This window comes from Cucurbita maxima, unplaced genomic scaffold (assembly GCF_002738345.1).
Source record: "Cucurbita maxima cultivar Rimu unplaced genomic scaffold, Cmax_1.0 Cma_Scf00103, whole genome shotgun sequence".
In the NCBI taxonomy this organism is placed as follows: Eukaryota; Viridiplantae; Streptophyta; class Magnoliopsida; order Cucurbitales; family Cucurbitaceae; genus Cucurbita; species Cucurbita maxima.
Genome location: NW_019272119.1, coordinates 105,787 through 131,497, shown reverse-complemented (window position 1 = coordinate 131,497; position 25,711 = coordinate 105,787). Strand labels below are relative to the sequence as shown.

At 35.6% G+C, this 25,711-nt stretch overlaps 4 protein-coding genes across 4 annotated transcripts; all 4 read right to left on the bottom strand.

Moving 5' to 3' along the window:
• Window positions 1-147: 147 nt before the first annotated feature.
• On the bottom strand, window positions 148-6,614 carry LOC111473075 (dymeclin-like). Its single transcript, XM_023118626.1, has 18 exons — window positions 6,132-6,614; window positions 5,461-5,700; window positions 5,107-5,170; window positions 4,901-5,030; window positions 4,683-4,824; window positions 3,973-4,215; window positions 3,726-3,810; window positions 3,354-3,456; window positions 3,009-3,134; window positions 2,822-2,935; window positions 2,303-2,421; window positions 1,976-2,063; window positions 1,774-1,866; window positions 1,581-1,670; window positions 1,335-1,454; window positions 1,134-1,225; window positions 741-798; window positions 148-457 (listed from the first exon to the last, which is right to left on the bottom strand). Exons 1-18 carry the CDS (start codon window positions 6,319-6,321, stop codon window positions 371-373), a joined length of 2,184 nt encoding a protein of 727 aa, XP_022974394.1. The 5' UTR covers window positions 6,322-6,614; the 3' UTR covers window positions 148-370.
• Window positions 6,615-7,642: 1,028 nt separating this feature from the next.
• Window positions 7,643-9,552, bottom strand: LOC111473120 (heat stress transcription factor A-6b-like). The gene is made up of 2 exons (XM_023118695.1): window positions 9,143-9,552; window positions 7,643-8,604 (listed from the first exon to the last, which is right to left on the bottom strand). Exons 1-2 carry the CDS (start codon window positions 9,443-9,445, stop codon window positions 7,873-7,875), a joined length of 1,035 nt encoding a protein of 344 aa, XP_022974463.1. The 5' UTR covers window positions 9,446-9,552; the 3' UTR covers window positions 7,643-7,872.
• Window positions 9,553-10,710: 1,158 nt separating this feature from the next.
• On the bottom strand, window positions 10,711-14,021 carry LOC111473097 (1,2-dihydroxy-3-keto-5-methylthiopentene dioxygenase 2-like). The gene is made up of 7 exons (XM_023118660.1): window positions 13,911-14,021; window positions 12,454-12,565; window positions 12,266-12,360; window positions 12,015-12,129; window positions 11,799-11,923; window positions 11,114-11,184; window positions 10,711-11,006 (listed from the first exon to the last, which is right to left on the bottom strand). Exons 1-7 carry the CDS (start codon window positions 13,926-13,928, stop codon window positions 10,940-10,942), a joined length of 603 nt encoding a protein of 200 aa, XP_022974428.1. The 5' UTR covers window positions 13,929-14,021; the 3' UTR covers window positions 10,711-10,939.
• Window positions 14,022-17,814: 3,793 nt separating this feature from the next.
• On the bottom strand, window positions 17,815-23,163 carry LOC111473074 (VAN3-binding protein-like). The gene is made up of 7 exons (XM_023118625.1): window positions 23,082-23,163; window positions 22,628-22,758; window positions 18,754-19,168; window positions 18,406-18,684; window positions 18,267-18,316; window positions 18,118-18,175; window positions 17,815-18,038 (listed from the first exon to the last, which is right to left on the bottom strand). The coding sequence occupies exons 1-7, from the start codon at window positions 23,161-23,163 to the stop codon at window positions 17,815-17,817; spliced, it is 1,239 nt and encodes a 412-aa protein (XP_022974393.1).
• Window positions 23,164-25,711: the final 2,548 nt, after the last annotated feature.

The window sequence follows — 25,711 nt, the reverse complement described above, 5'->3', positions numbered from 1 at the left end:
AAATTCATATTACTATTTCAAAGAAAATGCAAACAAATAAATAAGTACTTTACATGTGAACACTATTTAAAATTCATATTATTAGTGACACTTTGGTGATATTTATCTGTTTTATTTTAAATTTAAAAAAAAAAATAAAAAAAAAGCTTTTATCTTGATACTATATTGCTCGTAGTCTCTTATTCAGTACACAATTTATCTCCTCAAAAAGATTTATCTACAGTGGACAGGCTTCTTTCTTCAAAACATATAAACAGAAAAGAATGGATGAATGTATTTTCATCTATATACATATTCACCATAAACCATCCACATCTCTAATAGGGCCGGGGCGGGGGTAGAGGGTATTGTGATACCTTTGCATCTGCTGCTAAGGATCGATGTAGATCGCCAACTTGTGAGGCTCACCTTTTTGTTGCTTATCATCATCTTGCGTTGTAGCTTCATCATCTTCTTTCTGTGATTGTGTAAACATTCAGTTAAATAATGATCTCAATTAAGATGTATTCTCTGCAAATCAAACTTTGAAAAGATTTCAGTTTTGTTGATCACTTAAAAGAACTTTTAGATGAATATTTTAATTTCATGTTCTTAGAAATGCAAAAGCTTTGACAGTTCAAATTTAGAAAAAATTTAGCCAAACTTCAAACTACAGAAAGTTGGCTAAGATTTCAGAGTAACTAAACAAAATTATTTATTAGTTAAAAAAAATACTAATCTCAACAGTTGAAGGAACTTACTTCTGAAGGTAGATTAGCTGGAAACAAATTTATGACTCCAGCATTGAAGTTGAAACCACTGAGCAAATCAGATGATGAATATAAGAAGCCATGGATTAGCTACAGGTACCAAATTGATGTAAAGAAAAAGTAAGGAAACAAAAAAAAAATCTGAGGAATAAGAGACCGAGTACATGTTCAAGATCATAATGGATAAAACCACTACGAGGATTCAAATCTAAAATATATATATATAGCAATTACTAAAATGAACTGATATGCAGAATAGTCATTTAAAAATATGGTTATATGAGAATCTCATGGATTATGATGGGGACAACAGACTTTAGTTTGATTTTTCCAATGATAATACATAAGAATTTTGCATAAAAAGGAGCATGAAGGAAAAGATACCAGGTTGATAGTACAAGCTGCCACACATATGGAATGAAGAACTCTTCGGGATGACTCTCTTGCTCATACGTGAAACGTAATTGAGTATACATCTACAATAATATAAATTCGTATTAGAAAACAAAAGCAATAAGGAAACTGATCTTCAAAAATCATTTGCCCAAGTTGGCTTTTCAGCTAAACATCGAGTTTTTTTCTCACCTTCAAGCCTTCTCCACGCCAAGATCTGCAGTTATTAATGATAACTTGCAGCACTTTCTCAACTGACCAATCACCGTCCCTTCTTTGAGCATCTATGCGGCTATTGAAGAAATCTAGTACCTACACAGCATTAACAAGTAAATAAGTACGTGCAAATGACTGGCAAAGCCTAATAAGCCAAATTGCAAAGTTAACAGGGATGGGGGAGATAAAATTAAGAGAATTATACAATATTCTGAAACATACAGTGTAAATGTTCTCAAGGAGTTCATTAAACCGTGGGTGATTCTTGAATGGCTGAAATACTTCTTGCCTGTGCATTATTGCATATAAAAACTGCCAAAGTGTACAGATTCAATAACAGAAGAGGGAAGTCAATAAGAATAAAGCTAAATATACAACCAATTATTGGATCTTTCATCAGCTTCTATGATGGTACCTCTGGATTCCGTGGTAGAGCATAAGACAGAATAGCATTCAGAATTTCGAGGACAAGCCTCAGGAAGTCGGTATAAATATGCATCTCAGTTGACTACAACAAAAACAATCAAACTCAGCAACACATTAAATATATTGTGCGACCATCCATATAATCCAAATACAAATTTGACTTTGGACCCTAAAAAATTATAGTGAATTACCGCATCATCTGTTGGGAAATTGACTTCGGTGGAGTTGGTTTTAACATTATCAACCTTAATGTCTCTGAGTTCTGCCGATCTGTTATACCTACACCAAAATTAACAGCAAGAAAACAGCTCATAAGACAAACCATGAATTATGATACAAGAGTCGTCCATGAGTAAAGGTATCCATAAGTTTCATGCTACTCGATTGCATCCATTTAAATAAGTACATTAAAGTGGAAGTGGCAACTCATCTCTGATGCCTCATCAGTAGCATCGTGTACAGTGAAATGGAAAAAGAATTACAAGGGAATCAGCCAACAGAAAGAATTATTGTCTTACTTCCTTGAAAGCATATCAAAAAGGCTGACCAGCCTCTGAGACGCATATGAACTCAAACGGTGGACATGAGGAGCCATATTTGCTAATGTTGCAAGACAAGTAGTATGGAGATATACATCCTGTCAAAAAATGACCAAATACATTAGTGTGTGAATTAAGTAGGTTAAGAAGCAGAAGAAATGGAACATATTTCAGGATTGATCTGATGTTGAAATATTTTGCATCAAGTTATGAATCTTACTACGAGCTTCAATATAAACCAATGATGAAGAGTAGAGAGAGAAAGATGAAATAAACTCAAAACCTCAAAATTGGCACGCAATTGATAACACTATTCATCACTCCACAAGCATTTACATATTTATTTGCTTAATCCCAAGCAGTTTAGACTTCCACAAGTCAGGAAATTATATAAAAAGGGCATAGGAGCATGATCATCATCTATATATTAAACCACATAAAAAATTTATTGTGATTACTCAAATCGTACTTTAATTAGATGGGCTTGTCAAATCATACCCGCAACTTAGAGAGGTTGAATTGTACGGTCCTGATCAAGATTATTACCATCAGAGAACCAAGAGATGTTTGATGAAGAAGACGATCCTTATACCAAGGAACTGCAGGAAGTATCTGAGGACATAGTAATAGAACTTAATAGAACCTCATAAGAGCAAGAAAACATGTAAGCAGATATCGGCCTTACCAGTTTGTGAATGCTCGCATTGAAAGAAGAATCCTGGCTAAGAATTAGAAGTATGATCAGTAACATGTAGATTTGATTAGATGACCTCGTTGAAGCATTATAGAGTGCTTCCAAAATGGGCATCAACTGTTCATAGATTATCAAACAGAAGGAGCAATAAGATATAGTTGTTACAACTGTATAAAGTGGATGTATGACCAACGTACAAACATGACACCGCAACAGTATATAAAAAAAGAAGTGAACCATCCAAATTGACTCCCCATAAACCATCTAAGAAATCTTAGTTGCAACATCGCACTAATAAACCGTTGCTTTGATCAATATTGAACTCCAGCAACTTACCAATGTATCCAAATCAGTTCGCACCAGAACATATTCCAAGAAGTCAGGATTCCCTTGCAATAATGAGTAGAGAAGAAGAACGGAGCCCTCATCAGCCAAGCACCTGCAGATACATATCCTGTTAAGGGTAACTCAAAGAAAAAGGTTGTCTCGTGCCATCAGCCTTTGCACCTAAAAATAGTACACAGATGCAAATAATACTAAATATGCACATATTAACTTTTAACCTCGTACTACAGCCTAGTAAAATAATATATGAACATAATTAAATTCATATATGTTGCAACTAGATTCCTGAATGCATAGAACTTTACACGTGAAATTTGAACATATTATTATCAATAATTATTAAACAAGAAAGCGAATACATACATTCCAAGAGTATCAAACAGTAAAGCAAATGGTAACCGCACAAGTGGACCATTATGTGCATTTCCGTCCGTATCAACACGATCGACTGTCAAGCACAAAATAAACCAGCATCAACCATACATAAATTGCCTAAACAACAACAAACAAATAGTGATGGAGCAAGGAAAAAAACCAGCATCAACCATACATAAATTGCCTAAACAACAACAAACAAATAGTGATGGAGCAAGGAAAACTAATATCTTACATTCGACATCAGATGCATTTTCCAAGGCTTTGCAATAGGGATTGTCATCAAAGGTTGAATTCTCTTTCAAAAGAGAATCTGAACTAATGCTATCGTCACTTGCTACAGATCCATTGCTCACAACACATTTACGATAATGAATGAGAACAAGAAGAACGTGAAGACTGCAATCAGCCAATGGACTTCTTGAGCCTTGGGCAGTTGAACTGACCAGGTAGTTGAATGGCATTAACACAAAATTTGCTGTAGAAAGGTTAAAGGCACACATGTTAGCAGAGGCTTTTTATCAGTAACATAAGCTTCAAATGGTATCCCAGATTCAACAATCATGCAAACAACCAAAAATACAATAGATCGCACGCCAAACCAGATACACCGGCTTGGTTACTTTTGGTGAATGAATGAAGGGAAAAAAGCCTTCTACTGATTAATTAGGCAAAAAAATGACATGGGCATATGAAAGCTAGTAATTTAAGAAATGACAATAAAAGCATTAAACATAGCAATGTGGTGATAGAATTGATTAAAACTAAATCTTGGTCGACAAAATCAGAGAACTAAAACCAGTAAAAGGCAAGAAACCACACAAAGTTTGGCACATAAAACTCTAAAATCAGATTCAAAGACAAATCAACAAAATCCATTAAAAATAATATTAAAAGAGATCCTTATTGGGTTTAGTCAAAAAAGTGAAAGAAAAAGTGTCATACCTGCTGCAGAACCAACTCTCTGCAAGACGCCAGACTGATTTCCACCAGAAACTACGGGATAAGAACTATTTAAAGGTACGTTGGGCCGACTTATATAATTCAGTAGTAGTTTGCGCATGACCACAATTACTAAGGCCCTGTCCTGAAAATCCCACTAGAAACTTAGCAGCAGTAAACTTATAAATTTTGATGTTTGACCAAGTTAAAAATCCAGTTACCTGAGACATGGCTGCATCAATAAATGGATTAAAATCCTTTGGTCTAGGTGATGGACCAGAAAGAAGTTGAGTTGACATGGAAATTAGCATAAAGTTAAGCAGCTCCACGTGGAGGAGGTATTTCTCATCGCTATTAAGAAAAAGTACATACTCAGAATAGTAGACATTTCTCTCCATCGAGGGAGGGGAGTAATTCAACACTTTACCTTGTATTAACTGAGCCAATAAAGCCAAGAACAGAATGAATTACAAAATCCTCAAGTTTTTGATCTGCAAAATATAAAATGAGGCAGGATGAAACCTATGGTGCTTCAGAGAGAACTAGAACGTTCGGCAAACACGGCTAAGCATGCCAGTTCGGTAACAGACCATGAAATGGAAGTGAATGATAGAAATAATCTCAAACAAACAAAAGCAACTGAAACGATGAGATTACACAGACCATTTCTAAGCACATAAGAAATTGCTTCTATTTGAAGATGTGGAGAGCAAGTTCATAAAATTATCAACTCCCATTTTACAGTGTATAAATGAAAAATATGGTTCTAAAAAGGTTTTACCTCCTAAGAAATCTTTTGATGCTGATTCACCATCGTTCAAGGACAGATATAATTCTTCAATTCTGTCACTTTTCGCATTTTCAATCAAGTGCTTCAAGAAAACGGATGAGATATGAACCGCGTTAATTGCTTTCTCATAATTCAAGGATGATGCTCCGGAGTTCGTCATGCACTCTTGTAAACACAATGCCATGTGAATTAAAATCTTTGCAAGATGCCTCGTCTTGTAGTTGTTTGTTGCTGCACAAACAACACAAAGCCAAAAAAATACAAGGGGATTTACAAGGTTTGCAAAATCATGAAATTGGATTTAATTTGAGTTTCGTATTAATGTCTAATGCCGCAGCCCAGCACTACAAAAAAAGCCAATTGCTATAAACTCAGTATTTGCTTAACTATAACAAAAGAATGTTAAGAGCACAAGAATCTGTCAGTTTGAACCATAGCACATAAAGCTCCAACATGGCACCAACGCACTAATCAAAGGTTAATGGAATCTCATGCGGCACATATCGTGTCCACTATCATAAAAAAAACTAACTAATCCAGTAGCTAGATCACATTCGATTGGATATCCCGTCCTCCCTTGGAGCCAAACCAACTGCATGACATAGTTTAAGCTTACAACATCCAACTCTAAACAATTAGAGCAATTAAAAGCCATAACCGACCTAGTAGTTCACAAGCTTGTTGAACGCGGTGAGTCGGCCATTGCAGGCTAAGAGGAAGTTCAAGCAATTTCTGCCAGAAATCAGAAGAAATGGGGAAAGACTCCTCTCCGACAAAAGTTCCGATTAAGTACTCCGCCGTATCCTGCGGCCGCGAGCTAGTCCGGCGCGGCGTAGAAGGCACAGCCCCCATCTAAAACACCAAGCAACAGAATAGAAAACCCTAGATACTCAGATTCTTGACTCACTCCTTCAGTTCGGTGTCAATGCCGATCAGAATCTAAAAACAAGCAAATTCAAACCGTAGTGAATTCACACCGACGGCATTACAGGTAAAGAAAATCTGAGACGCTCGATCAAACTTTCAACCAAGAAAACTAAGAATCCTTCCCCGTTCGTAACAAACAAGGAGAATTGGTGAGAAACCGGGAGAGCTTTCAATCGAAGGCTTATAGAACTAAACAACAAATAAAAATAAAATGGTTTTATCGTATAACGAAGTCGATGCGTCATAAAAATTTACCCCAATTTCCAAATATTCTTATTCGTTTTATCCATTTATTTTCTTTTATGTCAATATTTATTTTTCAAATTACGCGTTTTCTAAATTATTTATTTATAATTAACACTCATTGAATCCACCGTTTAAAAGTGGTTAAAAAGCCTATAAATACGAAAAACTTTAAATTTAATAATTTTTTTAAATACCCATAAAAGAGGCCAAAGAAAAAAATGATACCTTAATTTTAGTTGGATTAAAAAAATTATTATTTTTTTAAAATTATTTTTTTTCTTGTTCATATTTGTCAAATAAAAACTATAATTTTCATGCAACAAAGGGAAAAAAAAAAGAGTAAATAATAAAATAACCATAAAGCCAATTGTCATATTTATTGAAAGTTTAAGGAATTAAATTTATTATAATTTAATTAATTTGATTTAGCGCTTGACGTGGGATGAACTCCATTGGACATTGACTTGGCGCACAAAGAGAAGATAGTTTCCTTGGCTATAAAGACATGTGGCTTTAACACGTCATTTTAAATGCTTAATTAATTAAAGTATAGTCAAAGTCGTCAGAGTTTTAGTCAGGTGTGTGCGAGTCTATTGTATTGATTGGCGCCTTCTGGGAGTGATGGGAAATCAGCGGCTGAGATCTGGACAAAAATGGAGAAATAAGATGCTGACGGTTACAAGTTGGGCTGCCAATAGAATGATGGGCCCATTAGTGGGTATGTTGGAGGCCCAGAAAATCGCCGGTGGAATTGGAATTTTTTTTTATTTTTTTCTTTTAATGTATAAGCCAATTATTCAATGACCGACAATTTTAATTATTTTGTTGGTTAAAAGGAAAGATGGGCTTTTAATAATATTATAATTAACAAATATCAAAACTATTAACCCATTTTTAAAAATTTAGAAGAATTTTTGTTTATTGAAATTTGATTAAGAATTCAAAAGGCATGAAAATAAATTTATTTTTTAAAAAGTAATTATTTTAGTAATCTTGATGGTCGAAGTCACTGCCTTTATGCATGGGTCCATTACAAATGTTGTGTATAAGTTGCGGTAGCAGTAGCGTGTAGATATCTAGAGAAAGATAGAGATCTACTACGTGATCAACTGGACTCTACCTCACATGTGCTCTACAGGCTGCATTCCATCTTTCTTCCCGACGAGCCAACGAAACCGATATTTCAGTCTCCCAAACCTCAATTATTTGCAAAAATCAAGTATGATCCATCTATTTAAGATTAGAATTCAAAAACCCAAAATGAGCAACCAATTCATCTCCATCTTCAACCTCATCATCTTGTTCTTCAAACCCATGAACTCCAAACCCTTCTTCATTAGCCTCATTCATCAAATTCTCCCAAAACCCATCATCCATTGCTTCATCTCCTTTTTCACCCATTTCTTCTTTAGCAAAATGCTGGTTATTTTGGTTCATCTCAACGGCTAGTAGCTCGACATCCACATGGATGTCGTTCGCGAATGGCGCCTCGTCTTCTTCGTCATATTCGTCGGAGGTTGGGGAAAGGCCTTGGTCGATGTGTCGTCTTCGTTTTCTATTGATGCCTTCTTCAAGCTCTTTATGCTTGTCCTTTTGGTGGATGAGTTGTTGGATGAAATCAGGGAATTGAATTGCTCTTGCTAAGAAGTTCATCATTAGTTGCTGCCTTGTCTCTGTCTTTTTGAGGCGGCGCTCCATTGTTTGGAGCTGCCCTTTTGTGGTTTGCTGCTGTTGCCTTAGCTTTACCAGCTCCCCCATTAAAACCTGCTTGTCTCGCTGCAGCCGATCGATTTCTCCGTCCAGACCGAACCGCCTGACTTCGACACAAGGGTCCGGAGCTTGGAGAGTGGCATTTGGTTGCACCGTTTTCCTCCTCCGAATCAGCTTCAGAAGATGCTTCTGCCCTCTCAAGAAACCTTCATGAGCAAACTCCCACTTGTCTGGATCAATCTTCCTAAATCCCTGCCAAAATTAAGAAAATAAATATGGTCGACTAAAAATCAACATAATTTATAAGTAATTAATACATTTTACACCCGAGACCTTTATGAAAGCTTATGGTCAAAGTGAACAATATCATGTGGAGAGTCGTGTTCGTCTAACATAGTATCATATCAAAGTCATGCCCTAAATTTAGATTGACAAAATCCTCGAATGTTTAACAAAGAACTCCAAAAAGAAAAAATGAGTCAAGTCACCTCGGCGTATTTTGTTCGAGGGGAGGTGTTGATAGGTTTATAGAATAGTCACTCCATTGATAGGAAGCTTTTTGAGAAAGCCCAAATCAAAGTCATGAGATCTTATATTCAAAGTAAACAATATATCATACTATTGTGTAGAGTCGTGTTCGTCTAACAATCATATTATCGTGAAGATTTGTAAAGAAAAACAATTTGGCCAATAACCTTAAAAGAATCGAAATCAAGGCGGAGATTTGTAAAGAACACCCATTTGGCCAATAACCTTAAAAGAATCGAAATCAAGGGGGAAGAAAACTTACATAGGTGTTAAGTTGTCGAACAAAGCTGGAAAAATTGCTGTGTTTGAAGTATTTGGGGAGAAGGGTCAAGGAAAAGGATTGAGGATCCCAAACGATGAAGCTGTTGTTGTCTCTACTCCAAGAGACAATATGATTGGTGGTCGAATCTTCGACGAATTCGTATGTTTTGGTCAGAAATGGCGGAGGACCAGCCTCGTGAAGACCCTCCATCGGCTGAGGAGCCACCGTGGGCGACGGCGCTCCGTTAGAAAATGCAGAATTCGACGCCGGAAACTCCTCCTTCACTCGGCGGAGACGATTCATGATCTGGGTCGTCGTTAATTTTTTGAAATTCACTCTTAATTTAGTGGAAATTGAAATCTAAACTGTGAAGGATATTATGAAGAGAGAGTAGTAGTAGTAGTAGGTGTTGAGTGGAGGAAAGAATCAATACCAATTATAGAAAAAAATGAAATGAAAAAAGTGTAAAACTTTTCCTTTTTTCGGTCCATTTTCCATTTTAGCCCTTTCCCTTTTGAGCATGGCATCAATAAGATTTCAATTAAGATGAGAGATACTTCTTCTCATTTGGGTGTGTTATTTTTTTAAATGTCATCATTATTTTTGTTTTTGTTTTGTTCGCGTTGTAACAGTCCAAAACGATCTCCCTATTGCAATGAAAATTTAAGAAAAATTGGGTCTAGAAAATTCTAGAATTATAACGTCAATCAAAATCCTCTCTACGTGAAACATAAAATCAAGCTCAAACTCGAATATATTTTAAGTTAGATCTTAGTTGAATAGATATTGTATGCTCTAAAATTGAAAGCGGATGTGGAATGAGGGATGGATGGTAGTTTGGTGGGGTGGCACCCAAACCAATGTGTTTTAAGTTAGGATTTTGGATGGACACGTCAGCTACAAGATAGCAATAAAGATCCAATAGAGTGATTACAGGTGGATTAAAAAAAGAAATGATATTGATGCAAGTTTTTGTTATGGTCCAAAAAAATTCACGAGAGCATAATTATTTTAAAGACTTGATTAAATAAAAAAAAAAAAAAAAGGACTATTTTGATTCAGAGCTTTCGGTATTATAATAAAAAAGTGAAATTGAACAGGTGGAAGGGACACGTGGAGGGGGGTTATGGGGTTATGGGGGAGTGTGGTTTCTTATAATAATGAAAGTAATGAGCTGATGGGGCATCATTCTCAGTCAATGACGTGGAACTAAATTCACCATATTTTTATAAATATTATTTTATTTATTAAGAAAACAGATGGAGGATTTGTGTAGAACCTCCTCACAAAGAACAGAGCCCACACTACCTTTATTTTTGTCTCTTTTTTTCCCTTTTCCTTCCAAACCAAATCCATGTTTCACAACCGCATCCGCTTCTTTTTCTTTTTCTTTTTCTTCACTATTATTCAAGTATTGAAAATAATAATAATAATAATTTTAAAATATATGTATTTAGAATATTTGAAAGTTGACTCATCTCTTATCTATAAAATAAAACTTTGTAAGAAAAGAGTTGAGGAACATGACAACCACCATTACCAAACACTGGACAAAATAATGGACAAAATAATGCACAAACACTGCTGATTGTTTAATTTTTATTCCATCTTATACCACACGCTAGGATTATATATATTTCAGAAACACCACATAAAAGACAGAGTACAAACTATTTTACTTTTCGCATGAGCCTAGGCATCGGGCATACCGAAGAAAGGACATGCATACCGGATCATACAAATAGTAACGGGTTCGACAGCTAAGACCCAATCCAACTTCAGAAGCGCGAGCAGAGTTCAAGCTGCAGCGTTAATGGTTTGGTTACCACCTTCTTTCTCCACAAAAATTTTTAGATACTCCTTCCTGCAAAGCAGCAAACGAGTTTGAGTGCTATTCATAGTTGAGCTAAATCCATGGCAAGGGGCACAGGGAAAATCCATGACTGCACCAACTACAAGCATTAGCAATACCTCGCGGGAAGATGATCGTTGGGACGGTTGTGAGGAGTCCAGACAGGATCACCAACAAAGAGTCGCATAGCCTATATACATGAATTTGCCTCATCAGAAACACTGTTCCTTTTCTAAGCACTATAGTATAAATTTGCCTCAATATATAAATACATCAGTCCCAAACATACCCTAATACTACCCAAAGGAGGGCTTCAAGGAATCATTATTGGTTTTTGTTGGTTGGAAGACTAGTTTCTTCACCCTACTGTTCCTAAATATATATATATATATATATATAACAAGTCGAGCCAAAGCCAACAAAACAGATATGAACTAAATCCACGGTATACTGAATGGAGTACACCACATGAGAGACAAGTTGTAACAACTTAAACCCACCACTAGCAAATATGGTATGTTTTGACCTGTTATGTATCGTCGTCAACCTCAAGATTTTAAAACACATCTACTAGAGAGAGGTTTTCACTCTTATAAGAAATGTTTTGTTTCCCTCTCCAACCGATGTGGATCTCACACAAGTCTTTAGAAAAAAAAAATTATGCAGTGAAAATCATGGCCAAAGAAGTGGAGAAGAGTAAAGTGAACCTACATGCTGTGAGGAAGGCAAATAAATAGTTAGAAGGGGTTAGAACTTAGAAGCATCAAGAGTCTTATGATGCTTGTTCTATTATGTGATGCTAACCTTGATGTAGTTGTCAGAATCCAGAGTGAAGCGATGATAAATTCCAGCAGGTAAGACAATCATTGCTCCCTTCTTTACCCAAATACGAATCCATTTGTCATTCAGATCCCTAACATCAAAATAACCTTCATCCACCCACATCAAAGAAAATGAAAATTAGAAGCCACAAATAATGCATAATTGAGGTCTAGTAAAAGAAAATATAACTAATCCTACCACTCCCTGCCACACAGTAACGGATCTCCTCATCGGTGTGCAAATGTTCCTCGTAAAAGTTCTTAATCTTCTCTTCATAATTAGGAAGCTTTTCTGGACAGACCTCGCAAAAGTCCTGGCAATAAAAGAATGAGATAATAGCAGAGAGAGAGACCAAACTTGTTGAAGAAAAAACAAAATAATTTGAGCAATTGAACATGTGCTTGCTCATATAGAAGAATGGAATGAACACACAAGTTAAAGAAACAAACCATGTAGGAGTAATTACGATCACGACGTATCTTCTTCAATTCCTCATCTGTTTCATATTTGTCTGCATCCAGTCTCCAGCTCAGAACTCCAAGTTCTGAAATTTTAGCATAATTCACAAAATATAAGTCTATCTAAAATCACTTAGCTTTTGTACAGCTGTAAGCTATTCTATTCTCAGCAGGCTTACCATCAAGTTGTTGGAGGGACAAATATTGCTTCGGATCAAGGTGATGAGGAAGCCTCTGGTCTTCATTACTATCATCCATATACCATGCCTGAATCACTTCCTCTCTCGGATCCTGTAAATGCAAGTTTCGAGAATTGTAATGATAAGGATATTGATAAACACAAAAATTGGGCTACACACAGCAAACTCAGAGCAGCAGGGCCCTGAACAAAACTATCAGACATCACCGATGCATGCATATCTAAGGACATCATTTCTTCTACGAGAGAAAAAGAGAAACTAAGAACCCATTATCTCTATCAGCACCAGTATTATTAGTATGTCATTTAAACCTACCTAAATTTTCCTCGACAGCTCAATGATGCTTAGGCCTATATCCACAAACTATAAAACCGTGACATCAAAAAGATTGTAACAGCCCAAGCCCAAGCTCATCCCTAGCAAATATTGTTTTCTTTAGGCTTTCCCTTCAAGGCATCCTCTCAAAATTTCTCAAAGTTTTAAAACTCGTCTGTTAAAGAGAGGTTTCCACACCCTTATAAGGAATTCTTCATTCCTCTCTCCCACCAATGTGGAATCTCACAAAAATGAAGGCATTTTTTCATTTCGATGGTGAGCATTATTTCACATCATTAACATATAACACCAGGGTGTCCTTTCAATAGTGCCAGCAAACTTACAAACCAAGTACAAATGGCGCCGAAACAACAGAGAATTCGTGAACAATATTGATGCTTTTGCATCAATATTTGCAACAACTATTTTGAAAAGCCACATTCAAGTGCCAAAGTCATTATGCAACACCGTAATTTTCTAAGGAGAACAACTAAAAAAAGTAAGGAAACAGGCGATATCATATTTTCCTAATAAAAACTTCCAAACAACTCGTTAGATTCTAAAGCCCCCTCCAGATAATTGGAAAAAAGCAGAACATGCATGACAATTGGATAATTATGCGATATACATGAATTAAGATATCAATCCAAACCAACCCGGCGACGGGCGACCGGTGACCGGGATTACTTTCCTTTTAACGGATAAACTTGGCGTTGAAATTCCAAATCCAAACCAGAATTTTAGCATTTTCCCCCGGAAATGTGTAAGAAAAAGTTCGCTTAATGAAGGAGGAAGCCAAAACACAATCGGTTTCAATTTCCCATGAAAAGGTGCATACGAACATTTCAGTCTAGGGCAGCACCATCTAGATATAAGAATCAACAGCGCAAAGTAAACCAAAGAAGTTCAATTTTCGAGCTAGTCTACAGAAAAATGAAACTTCAAGAAGAAATAGTAAAAAAAATTCCATAAATTTCAAGCATGCAAAGCCGATTACCAATTATCGCAACGAATTGGGAAATAACGAATTGAAACCGTCGATGAAAAATACGAACAGAGAATTTTCTGCCAATCACACATACAGAAAGAAACGATGCGATGGGCAACAGAGATAAAATTACCTTGTCGGGAACAGCCATCGTCAACTGCAACCAGCGGCCTCTGCTTCAGAATAATAACCCAATCAAATTGGAACGCTTCAAGGCAACGCAGAGAGCGAAAACGAAGAAGCTATATACTGCCTCTTCGAACGTACAAAGACGACAATACCCTTAAATCGTGGCGTTTTATTAATTGGGGATTTTACATAATTTGATTATAATTTTGTATTGCATTTCTCAAGCTCGAGACAAATGCTTTGTTTTTGTGTGCCAATTTCAAAATCAATTCCAAACTTTTCTCAATTTTTCTCAATTCATTATTAATTTTTATACATTTGGTTGATCTAATTGAAAAACCAGATAGAAACAAACACGTAAATTTATTGTAATATTAATAATAATAAATGTACCGCTCATTTACTAGTCTAAGATAACAACGACAAACCAAGTTCAAATCATAATTAATTTAAAACCCTTCTAATATAAAAAAAAAACAAAGCAAAAATAGTAATTTAACTAATAAAATAGAGTTGGAGAAAATGAGAATATAAGGAAAGGGTATAGTTGGAAATATAGAATCTGAATAGCAGCTTCCCGGGATAAGTTCCATTTGGGGGAAGGTTGGACCGGACCGAGATGGTGTCCGGCTGCGGGTCGCGATTGGCTTTCCAGTTGCGGTTCAGGTTCAAAAGTCCACGAAAATGGTCCGATGGGCCGTAATTTCTATGGCACGAATATATTTGGGGATGGGAAATTCAACAAAATTCTTGAAATTAAAGCCTTAATTCAAATAATATATTTGAAAATATTCTTTCAATTCCTTGAAAAATGCAGACCTTTTGGTAAACAACTTGAACTTCTCGTCCTTTTTATTCCCTTTTTTTTCCCTTCACAAACGTACAATGATTGAAAATTATAAAGAAAATAAATTATTTTTATTTTTTGGATTTAACAAAAGATTTAATATTTTCCCCAAAAATGGAGATAAATACCATTTAACAAAATTTTGGTAGCATACGTTACTTATCAAAACAATATTTGAATACAAAATTTTTGTATATTTAATTTTTTTAATTTTAGCTAATAAAATAAATCCACAAAAACAATTAATAATTAAACTAAAAAGGTGGCACTTAAGTAGCCACGCATTCCAAGCTCATTAAAAGAGGAAGCTGCAGAAGGTGGGCATTAGACCGCAAAAAAACGGGCCGGGCTTTATTAATCGAACTGCAAAAGTCGACCCGGTCCATGACCAGTCGTAAAGCCGTACACTTTTTTCATATTTTCATATTTATTATTGGAATAAAAATCGTGTAGTACAATAAAAGAGGAAAAAGAAAATCAAAATTTACCCTAATAGTAAGTTGCAATAAATCTCTCCTTAAATTTACCATTTTTTATAATTAACACATTCCATAAATAATAACCCATTTTGAAGTTTAAATGTGGAGTAAAAGTTCAATAAATATTAAAAATAAAATTTTAAATTTATAATTAAATTATAATAAAAAATTGATAATATAATATGGTCATCACTAAAAACAAGTAGCGTCCAAGTGTACGTAGGAATCCGTCGTTAGGTCTATATAAAACGTGGGCCCCACTGCACATTTAACAAAGGTCATCTAATCTGACCATCCAGGATTGAAGATCCAACGGTGGAGATTTAGAGAGAGATGACTCAGATGTTCGTTCCGTACAAGACAGCTCCCCCTCCCCTTTTTTTCTCCCGCACGTACGTAATCCACACGGGTGCTCCTTCCTTCTTTCACCCCTAATTTACCCCTACCCTATCTCTCTTTTCATTTTTCCTATTTTACCACTACCCCCCTCCTCCTTAAATTTTATATAAAATTGTATTGATTAAAATCTTTAAAATAAAGATTAATAGAAATTTGTAATAAATTCTCGAGAGATCACCGGCATAGACTTAGTCATAGGTCTTCTATCTCCACACGGCATTTTTCTGTCTGGCTTTCGCCCATTGTCAAAATTCCTCACTGCAGACTCCCGTAGAAGTTTGGGCCTTGACTAAGTTCTAGTATGGCTAATCATTGTCTTGGTAAGTTATTGTCTCACCGACTAGTTAATCAAACGCGAGTTTCTCTCGGGCAGAGTAAGCGAGTGAAGAGACGTAGGAAATTTAATTATTTATTATATTTTAAAATCTTATGGAAAAAGGGGAGAGAAGGGGTAAAAAGGTAATTTAGGAGAAAAGGGTTGATGAGAGAGAGGGGCAGTGACGCTGGGAAGGCCCCCAGCAGCAGCAGGTTAAGCCAGACAAGAAGACAAACCCCATTACAATCTTTTTGGGCTCTATGTATTTGACTTGAAATAATACTCTCTAAATAGAAATAAATAAATAAAAAAAGAAAAGAAAAAAAAAACGATAAGAGAGAAGCAGAGGAATTCAGAAAGGCAGCATGCAGCGGCAGAGGCAGAGGCAGAAGCAGAGGAGCAGGTTGGTTTACTCCCCGTCCCCCGCCCCCCGCCCCCCTTCTTCTCTATTCCTACACAACAAAACCTGCTGCAGCGCTTCCGATTTCTGAATGGGAGGGTCACACCGCCATTCCAATCATTGCAACTTCTCCTTACTTCTAACCCTCCTCCTCGCCTTCGCGAGGGTCACACCGCCATTCCAATCATTGCAACTTCTCCTTACTTCTAACCCTCCTCCTCGCCTTCGCCGCCGTCTTCTTCCACTCCGCCGCTGCGGAAACCCAGCGGTGGTGGCTTGGGACACCTCTTGGACCGGGTTCGTCGCCGCCGACTTGCCGATCCAGGTGTGGGAGATGCTGGCCGTGTCAACCGGTTCGGACCGGGTTCGTCGCCGCCGACTTGCCGATCCAGGTGTGGGAGATGCTGGCCGTGTCAACCGGTTCATGTTCCAATTCAACCGGGTATGAGTGTGCCATTGGAGTACTACCCCGAAGCTTGGAGATGCAAATGTGGGAATAAGCTCTTCATGCCTTAGGCCAAATTCAGCAACGCCAAGAAATAGTAATTTTCTTTTTATATTTAGACTAAAATAAATTTTTAAAAAAATGCTGTTTTTATGTGTATATATTGATCTTCTGGTTGGTTATTATTGTTGGTGGTGTTGGTATGAATGAAACTAAGCTGAGAATTAATTTAATGCATCTTTGAACATTATATTAATTTATTGGGTTTGTAATTTAAAAATAAAAAAATTTAGCAATTAGTTCATAATTAGAGGTCACGTGTAATTTTTGTGAAGCTTCCCCACAAGAACAGAGTATGAACAGTAAAAATAGAAGTACAGATTTAAAAAATGTATAAAAAAAATATAAATAAAAAACAAAAAGCTGATTCAAAACAGTGATTCAGCTCAATTATATAAAGAAAATCCAAAATAAATTTTCAAATAAAGCAATATTGAAATTTGGTGGCTTTTTGCATTGGAAAATGTAAAAAAAGGAGAGAATTGGAAATTAATTTTTTTTTTTTTTATTCTTCACTCTCTATTGTTTTCAACAAACGTCGCCGTTTCACAATAAGAGAATTAACAAATATTTTAAAGTATTTAATATATATATATATATATTTTTTTTTTGTGACTAAATTAAATATACCAAAAAAAACGAAATATTCCTTAAAGGAAGTGGAAATCTCTCTATAATATAATAGACACGTTTTAGAATCTTGAGAGAAAGTCCAATCTAAATAGAATAATATCTACTAGGGGTGGATTAAGACATGGAATGCAACTTTGATTCAGAGGGTATAGATTCAAATTCTCAAACTTTCCAGTCTTAAACTTGAAAAAAGATAAAAAAACTGTCACATTTTTAAATTAAATAAAAGTTTGAGAGTCGATTCGAGTGATAGAATGTGTATATGTGAAATGAAATTGATGTAAATGGGCAAATGGGTAACTTTGTAAATAAAATTNTGTGTTCCTCGTTCAAACAGGTTGATCTTGGAACATACAAGTCCTTTCAGCCGCCATTACAAGAAGCTTGGCAACTCCCTGTGTCCACATATCATATTCTCTCTGGTTTCTGCACTCGAATTCCACCACCCCTCGCATCAGTGTCTTCAGCCCGAAGTAGCGGCGGTCATCGCCGCCCTCCAGCAGGTGCCGCCCTGCCCATGCCGGAACATCTTTCACTACATCCACCACCACATCTGTGCAGGAATCCAATTAACTTGAATATTCGGAATATTCGGAATATGAGAATGTAATTAATTAATAAACAAAACTTACTCTTTTTCTTTTTGGTTATAGCCCCAGCCACGTGCCTGCTCTTCATCTTCAACACAACCTGTAACAAAGGAATATAAAATAAAAATTAAAATTTCCCATTTTTTTCATCAAACAAATTTGACATTTTAGAATTTTTGTAAAAAAAAAACCTGATTTGATCTGTTGATATAAACAGAGACAATTTTCCAATGAAGATCGTCTGCAATACGAGGATTACTGGTTTGTCAAAACAAAACTAAAAAAATTAATTAATTAAAAATTTGATGAATTGAGAAAAGATAAACTTACCGCTACGAGTACGTTTAAGAAGCTCACAGCCATCAGCGAGCAATCGTACGGTGACGAAATTATCTTCATGTTGAATTTGATGGTTTGATTCACAGTCCCGTACAAGATCGAAGTCGTGTTGAATCGGGTGAGGGTCGCCGCTAAATTTTTGACTCTCAAAAATATTCCCAGTACCATAGCTGCTGGATGCTCCGATTCCTCTCTCCGTCGGGTTTATAGCCGCCGCATTCCACACTTCCTTCATGGCCCTCGATTTAAGCGTTGCAGCTCCTTTTAAAGCTACAAAATTCACAACACGCGTGTTATTTTTCTAAGAAATTAAAATATGTATTAGGCTGCCACTACAACCTGTTGAAGCGGCGGCGGTGAGTGTCATAATATCGCCGGCGGACTTGACATTGACGGCGGAGCTTATAACAGAGGCAAGGTGATCGTGTTCTGCTCCCATGGCCTCAGCGGCCTCCACGCATTGAGCGGCGACCAATGTGGCAGCGGAGGCCAAAGCCATATCGGTCTTCGGAATATCTTTCCCGTCATTTCCGCCTTGGGAACTTGCAGAGGCGGAGGCAATGGCGGCAATGGCAGCAGCCACCCCTGCAACAGAAACAGCAGCATGAAGCTGAGCATTCTGTACTCTGTTTTCTTCTTTTCTCCTCTCCTTCCTCTCCTTCAACCACCGTCCGACCGTCTTTCCGCCGCCGACAACGGCGGCGTTGGACCCATTCACCGTGGCGGTACTCAAAGTATAGTTGGAGCGGTAAAGCTGCATGGAATTTTGCCGATTCATGCTTTTGAGAAATTTGGAGGAGATGGGTTTTTGTCAAATTGATCAATCAACGAGATCGTCATTAGTTGAAACGAATCGAATTGGTCCCATTAATTGTCGCCGGAAAGCCCTGTTTCTCGGAAACNGAGAGGGGCAGTGACGCTGGGAAGGCCCCCAGCAGCAGCAGGTTAAGCCAGACAAGAAGACAAACCCCATTACAATCTTTTTGGGCTCTATGTATTTGACTTGAAATAATACTCTCTAAATAGAAATAAATAAATAAAAAAAGAAAAGAAAAAAAAAACGATAAGAGAGAAGCAGAGGAATTCAGAAAGGCAGCATGCAGCGGCAGAGGCAGAGGCAGAAGCAGAGGAGCAGGTTGGTTTACTCCCCGTCCCCCGCCCCCCGCCCCCCTTCTTCTCTATTCCTACACAACAAAACCTGCTGCAGCGCTTCCGATTTCTGAATGGGAGGGTCACACCGCCATTCCAATCATTGCAACTTCTCCTTACTTCTAACCCTCCTCCTCGCCTTCGCCGCCGTCTTCTTCCACTCCGCCGCTGCGGAAACCCAGCGGTGGTGGCTTGGGACACCTCTTGGACCGGGTTCGTCGCCGCCGACTTGCCGATCCAGGTGTGGGAGATGCTGGCCGTGTCAACCGGTTCATGTTCCAATTCAACCGGGTATGAGTGTGCCATTGGAGTACTACCCCGAAGCTTGGAGATGCAAATGTGGGAATAAGCTCTTCATGCCTTAGGCCAAATTCAGCAACGCCAAGAAATAGTAATTTTCTTTTTATATTTAGACTAAAATAAATTTTTAAAAAAATGCTGTTTTTATGTGTATATATTGATCTTCTGGTTGGTTATTATTGTTGGTGGTGTTGGTATGAATGAAACTAAGCTGAGAATTAATTTAATGCATCTTTGAACATTATATTAATTTATTGGGTTTGTAATTTAAAAATAAAAAAATTTAGCAATTAGTTCATAATTAGAGGTCACGTGTAATTTTTGTGAAGCTTCCCCACAAGAACAGAGTATGAACAGTAAAAATAGAAGTACAGATTTAAAAAATGTATAAAAAAAATATAAATAAAAAACAAAAAGCTGATTCAAAACAGTGATTCAGCTCAATTATATAAAGAAAATCCAAAATAAATTTTCAAATAAAGCAATATTGAAATTTGGTGGCTTTTTGCATTGGAAAATGTAAAAAAAAGGAGAGAATTGGAAATTAATTTTTTTTTTTTTTATTCTTCACTCTCTATTGTTTTCAACAAACGTCGCCGTTTCACAATAAGAGAATTAACAAATATTTTAAAGTATTTAATATATATATATATATATTTTTTTTTTGTGACTAAATTAAATATACCAAAAAAAACGAAATATTCCTTAAAGGAAGTGGAAATCTCTCTATAATATAATAGACACGTTTTAGAATCTTGAGAGAAAGTCCAATCTAAATAGAATAATATCTACTAGGGGTGGATTAAGACATGGAATGCAACTTTGATTCAGAGGGTATAGATTCAAATTCTCAAACTTTCTGATCTTAAACTTGAAAAAAGACAAAAAACTGTCACATTTTTAAATTAAATAAAAGTTTGAGAGTCGATTCGAGTGATAGAATGTGTATATGTGAAATGAAATTGATGTAAATGGGCAAATGGGTAACTTTGTAAATAAAATTTTGGGAGTGATGTGTGAAAGGAAAAAGAGTAAGTTTGCAGGGGCAATTATGAAAAAGTGTAAAAGAGGAAGGGTATATCAGCATAATATCAGTACACACAACTTTTTTTACCGCTTTTGTGGGTGACAAAACCTTTATGCTTCTCAATCACCGCTTTTGTGGATTGAGAGTTATTGCAAAACTTAAAAGCTAATTATTAGTAGATATTGTTCATTTCGACTCATTATGCATTATAAACAATGTTTGGTTTTACTCTCCAACCAATATAGGATCTCTATTGAAGATCTAACATCCTCACTGGCACACACGCTTGATGTCTGGCTATAATACCATTTATAATAGTCCAAGTCCACCACTAATAGACCCTTAAATATTGTAGTTAGTCTGATGCATATTAAAATCGTGATACATAACGGGGCAAAATGAATAATATTTACTAATGACATTAATATTTGGGGTTAGAGAGGGGACAAAATGGGACTGATAACAGGAGGACTGGAGCTTCATTTTCTATTAGGCAATGATGTTTACTTTTACTAAATGGAGAGAAAAAAAATTATAAATTTACAAATAAAATAAAATAATAATAAAAAAAAAACAAGAGAGGACAATGAAAGCGGTGAAATTTAGTTGGAGCGTTAGATGAGTGTTGTCGTTCAGAAGCTCCAAAACGTCATGTCGTTCTGAGCAATCCCTTGAATTACGTGGCTCTACTTTTATTTCCCTCTTTTATTATTTATTAATCTGAATTTTAAATTCTTTGGGCCTTTTCTCATTCTGGGCTCCCGACAATATTTGGGCCTCTCCCAAGCCCAAGCCCAACCTTCATGTACTTCTCATGCCCATGATTGAGCTATGTAATAATTATAAATTATTTTATATTTTTTATAAAAAATAATTGTATCTGATTTCATTCATGAATCTCTTTTGTTATATAAATTAAAGTTCATATTATATATAAATATATATATCGAGGATGGTTGATTTTGGTATGAAGTTAAACAAGTCGATGCATTAGTAGCAAGCCTTAAGAAAAGTTGTGAGAGTCGAGTCGGGTCGGGTCGTTAGAGTGGAACATTAAAATCATTAAAAACAATTTTGAAAAAAACAAGAAGGAAAAAAGCTTATAATTTACAATTTGTGTTCCTCGTTCAAACAGGTTGATCTTGGAACATACAAGTCCTTTCAGCCGCCATTACAAGAAGCTTGGCAACTCCCTGTGTCCACATATCATATTCTCTCTGGTTTCTGCACTCGAATTCCACCACCCCTCGCATCAGTGTCTTAAGCCCGAAGTAGCGGCGGTCATCGCCGCCCTCCAGCAGGTGCCGCCCTGCCCATGCCGGAATATCTTTCACTACATCCACCACCACATCTGTGCAGGAATCCAATTAACTTGAATATTCGGAATATTCGGAATATTCGGAATATGATAATGTAATTAATTAATAAACAAAACTTACTCTTTTTCTTTTTGGTTATAGCCCCAGCCACGTGCCTGCTCTTCATCTTCAACACAACCTGTAACAAAGGAATATAAAATAAAAATTAAAATTTCCCATTNAAACAGAAAAAAAAAAAAAAAAAAAAAAAAAAAACTATATTTCCCCAAATTCCAAAGTTTTCATGTCATATTTAGTATTTTCCAAAACTGTTAAAAATGGTTTCTTTTAATATCCAACGACGTTTTTCGTCTAAAAATGGAACAATCGATGACTGTTCGAACAGCTGATGCAGTGACTAACTAAGAAAAAAACAAACCTTGTTGTCGTGGTCGGCAATTTCAGGAGGAGTAAAAGGTGGGCTGTAGGCGGCGTTTAGTGAGTCGCTGCTGTGCGGCAGCCTGCCGGATGTCCGAGGAGACACGTCCTGCTGGAAGAACACGATCGAATCTTCGTCGGAACAGAGTCAATAAAATTTTACAAGAAGGCACAAAGTTACCAAAAGGGTTCATAAAAACCAAAAACCCCTCCACGTCGCCGCCGGTCGTAATCTTGGAATTGACGGACTCCAAGGGGAATCGAGAGGGACGCGGAGGACAGCCGGGACGTGGCGGAGGAGCAAAAATAATTCTATTGAGGCCCAAAGCAAGCCTTCTTCGAGTCCAGGCCCAAACTATTGATAATCCATCCTCATTATGGGCTTTCTACAAGGCCTTTAGTTTGGAACAATATATATATATATTTTTTGTAAAAGTAATTAGTGACTATAAAACCTGGTGGTGGTGGCGGCGGTGGGTGGCGGCGGTGGGTGGCGGAGTGGCAAAAAAACATGGGAACGTGAAGACGATCCGACATTACCAATTTTATTCAGTGCTGACGCGACACTTCTCCCATCCCCATTTTCTTCCAACTTCTTTTGTTTTCTTCTACCATAAATAAATAAATAAAAATCTCCTATTTATTTATTTATTTTTATTATTATTATTTTAAATAAAATATCAACCTCAATTTTCCAAACAGTCGACAACTTCATAATATGGTGCTTGAAAATTAATGAAATATAATGTTTTCTTCGTAATGAGAAAAAATATATTGAAAAAGAGTTTGTAATTATATTTCTATTTTCCTCGTTTTATTTTAATAAATATTTAAAAATTTTCAAATTTGATTAAGTAAGATAAAGAATCAAACATGTGACGGTGAGAGGGTCCAAAGAATTCTTAAGCCATATGAAAAGACGGTTAAATTTAATTAATTAGTATACTCATAAATTCAAATTGAAGTATAAATATCTCAATTAGAGATATAAAAATAAAACGGAGTATTTTTATAAATATTAAATAAATATAAGATGGGTTTTGAAAAAAATAAATAAGAGACAAAATAATTTTTTAGAAGTTCCTTATTTGGTATTTTTAATATTAAAAAACACTTTAGACATCAATCGATTAATTAAATAATGCACGTCCATTTAATTTCTATTTATAAAAAAGGAAAAAAAAAAAAAGGTCAATTTTGTTTCCATGCCTCTTTGATATAAGGTGGGTCAAATATTATGACTTTGGTCGCATTTATCACTTTCCAAATTAGTTAATTAATATAAATTTAAATTAAATTCCCAAAGAATAATAAATAAATACAAATCAATTTATTTTTTCAAGAAAAGGAGAAAAAGAAAATTATTTAATTATGCCCTAATTAATGGCCTTAATTTAATCTTGCACATGGAAATATATTTGATTTGTTTTCAAACAAACCCCATGTGGAGAGCCACCTAAGCATTATATATAAGACATAATAATCGAATCTACACAAATTATTTATTTTTTATTTTTTGTTTTTTAATTCAGATTCCAATGAATATTACTAAAACACGATGAAAATTCAAATTCGTACATATTTATATAAATTATAAATATTTGGTTTAAAAAATACTTCATTTATTATAATTTCTTATTATATATATATATATGTTGATATTTTATATTAAAATTTTACGATATGATTTAAAAGATTATCTAAACTTAATAAATTAAGTAAATATTATATTTTTTTAATGAATATTCACAAAGGAGATGAAATAATGAAAATTGCTTTCCAATGGCAAAATATAAGTTTAAAGGAGGAAGCACTTATATAGAAAGCCACGTGAATGCCAACTAATTGTTATTTAATATTTTAATAAATAGGAAATGTAATTAATAACAATATAAATTTTATATTTAACGTTTATTATAAATATATTTGGCGTATGTTGTAATTTATAAAGAATTTTTATTAAAATTTAATTATGAATACGTGTGTTTTTCAATAATTGACAAAATAAAAATAAATAATAAGTAAATTTGAGTCACCAATCCAATTAACTTCACATTTCGAGTAATAATAAGTAAAAATTAATGTAATTGATGATCTCGTAAAAGTCACTTTGACCAATTCAATCCAGCTGGCACTTATTTTACATGCAAATTATACGTTCGCCACGTGGCTTTTTCTATTTTTCACCTTACGTAAAAGTTTTAAAAAAAATCTAATTTATGACGTCAACTTATCATACTACATATTAATTTACCCTTCAATCCTAAACCTTAATATAATGAATTTAACAGAATTAAAAATATAATCTCAAACCAGTTTATTAAATTTAATGAAAAAAAAGGAAAATATTTATTTATCCGTAAATTATTGTTTTTTCTTACGTCATAAAATCATCATACAAAGTAGTGATGGGCAGCTTCATTGCACGTGACTCGTTGGAGTGTTTCACAAGAGTGGCCATGTTATTTGAAGCTTCACCTTCAACCCTTTTTCATTATAAAAAAAATAATTAATTATGTTTTTATCGTGCAAAATTGTCATAAAAATGAAAATATAAATAAATTAATAAAATTTATAGTCGATATCTAGATGCACAACAAGACTAGAACTCATTGGGTTGTTGCGAGCGGAACGAACAGGGCGTGCTTTGGAAGAAGCGATCTGTTACCGAGTCGAATTATTGGGAATAACAAAACTATCTCTAAATACTCAAAGTTTCATATTGGAAGCAAGTTTTCAAGAAACTGCTCGAGTTTTAGCAAAAGTCGCCCTCCGAGGTCGTATCGATTGGTTGAGAGATCTGAAAGAGAACGCTGTTCTAGGAGGAATAATACCCGTTGGTACCGGATTTAGAGAATTAGTACACCGTTCAAGGCAACATAACAATATTCCTTTAGAAACCCCCCAAAAAAATTTTGCAAGGGGGAAACGAGAGACATTTTGTTCCACTAAAAAGATTTATTTCATTCTTGCATTTCAACGAATTTACATGATACATCAGAACGTTGGTGAGATCATAGTAGTAACAGAAAGACATGTCTCAAAAGACATTCGGAGCAGAAGTCGATCCTTTCCTGCCATAATA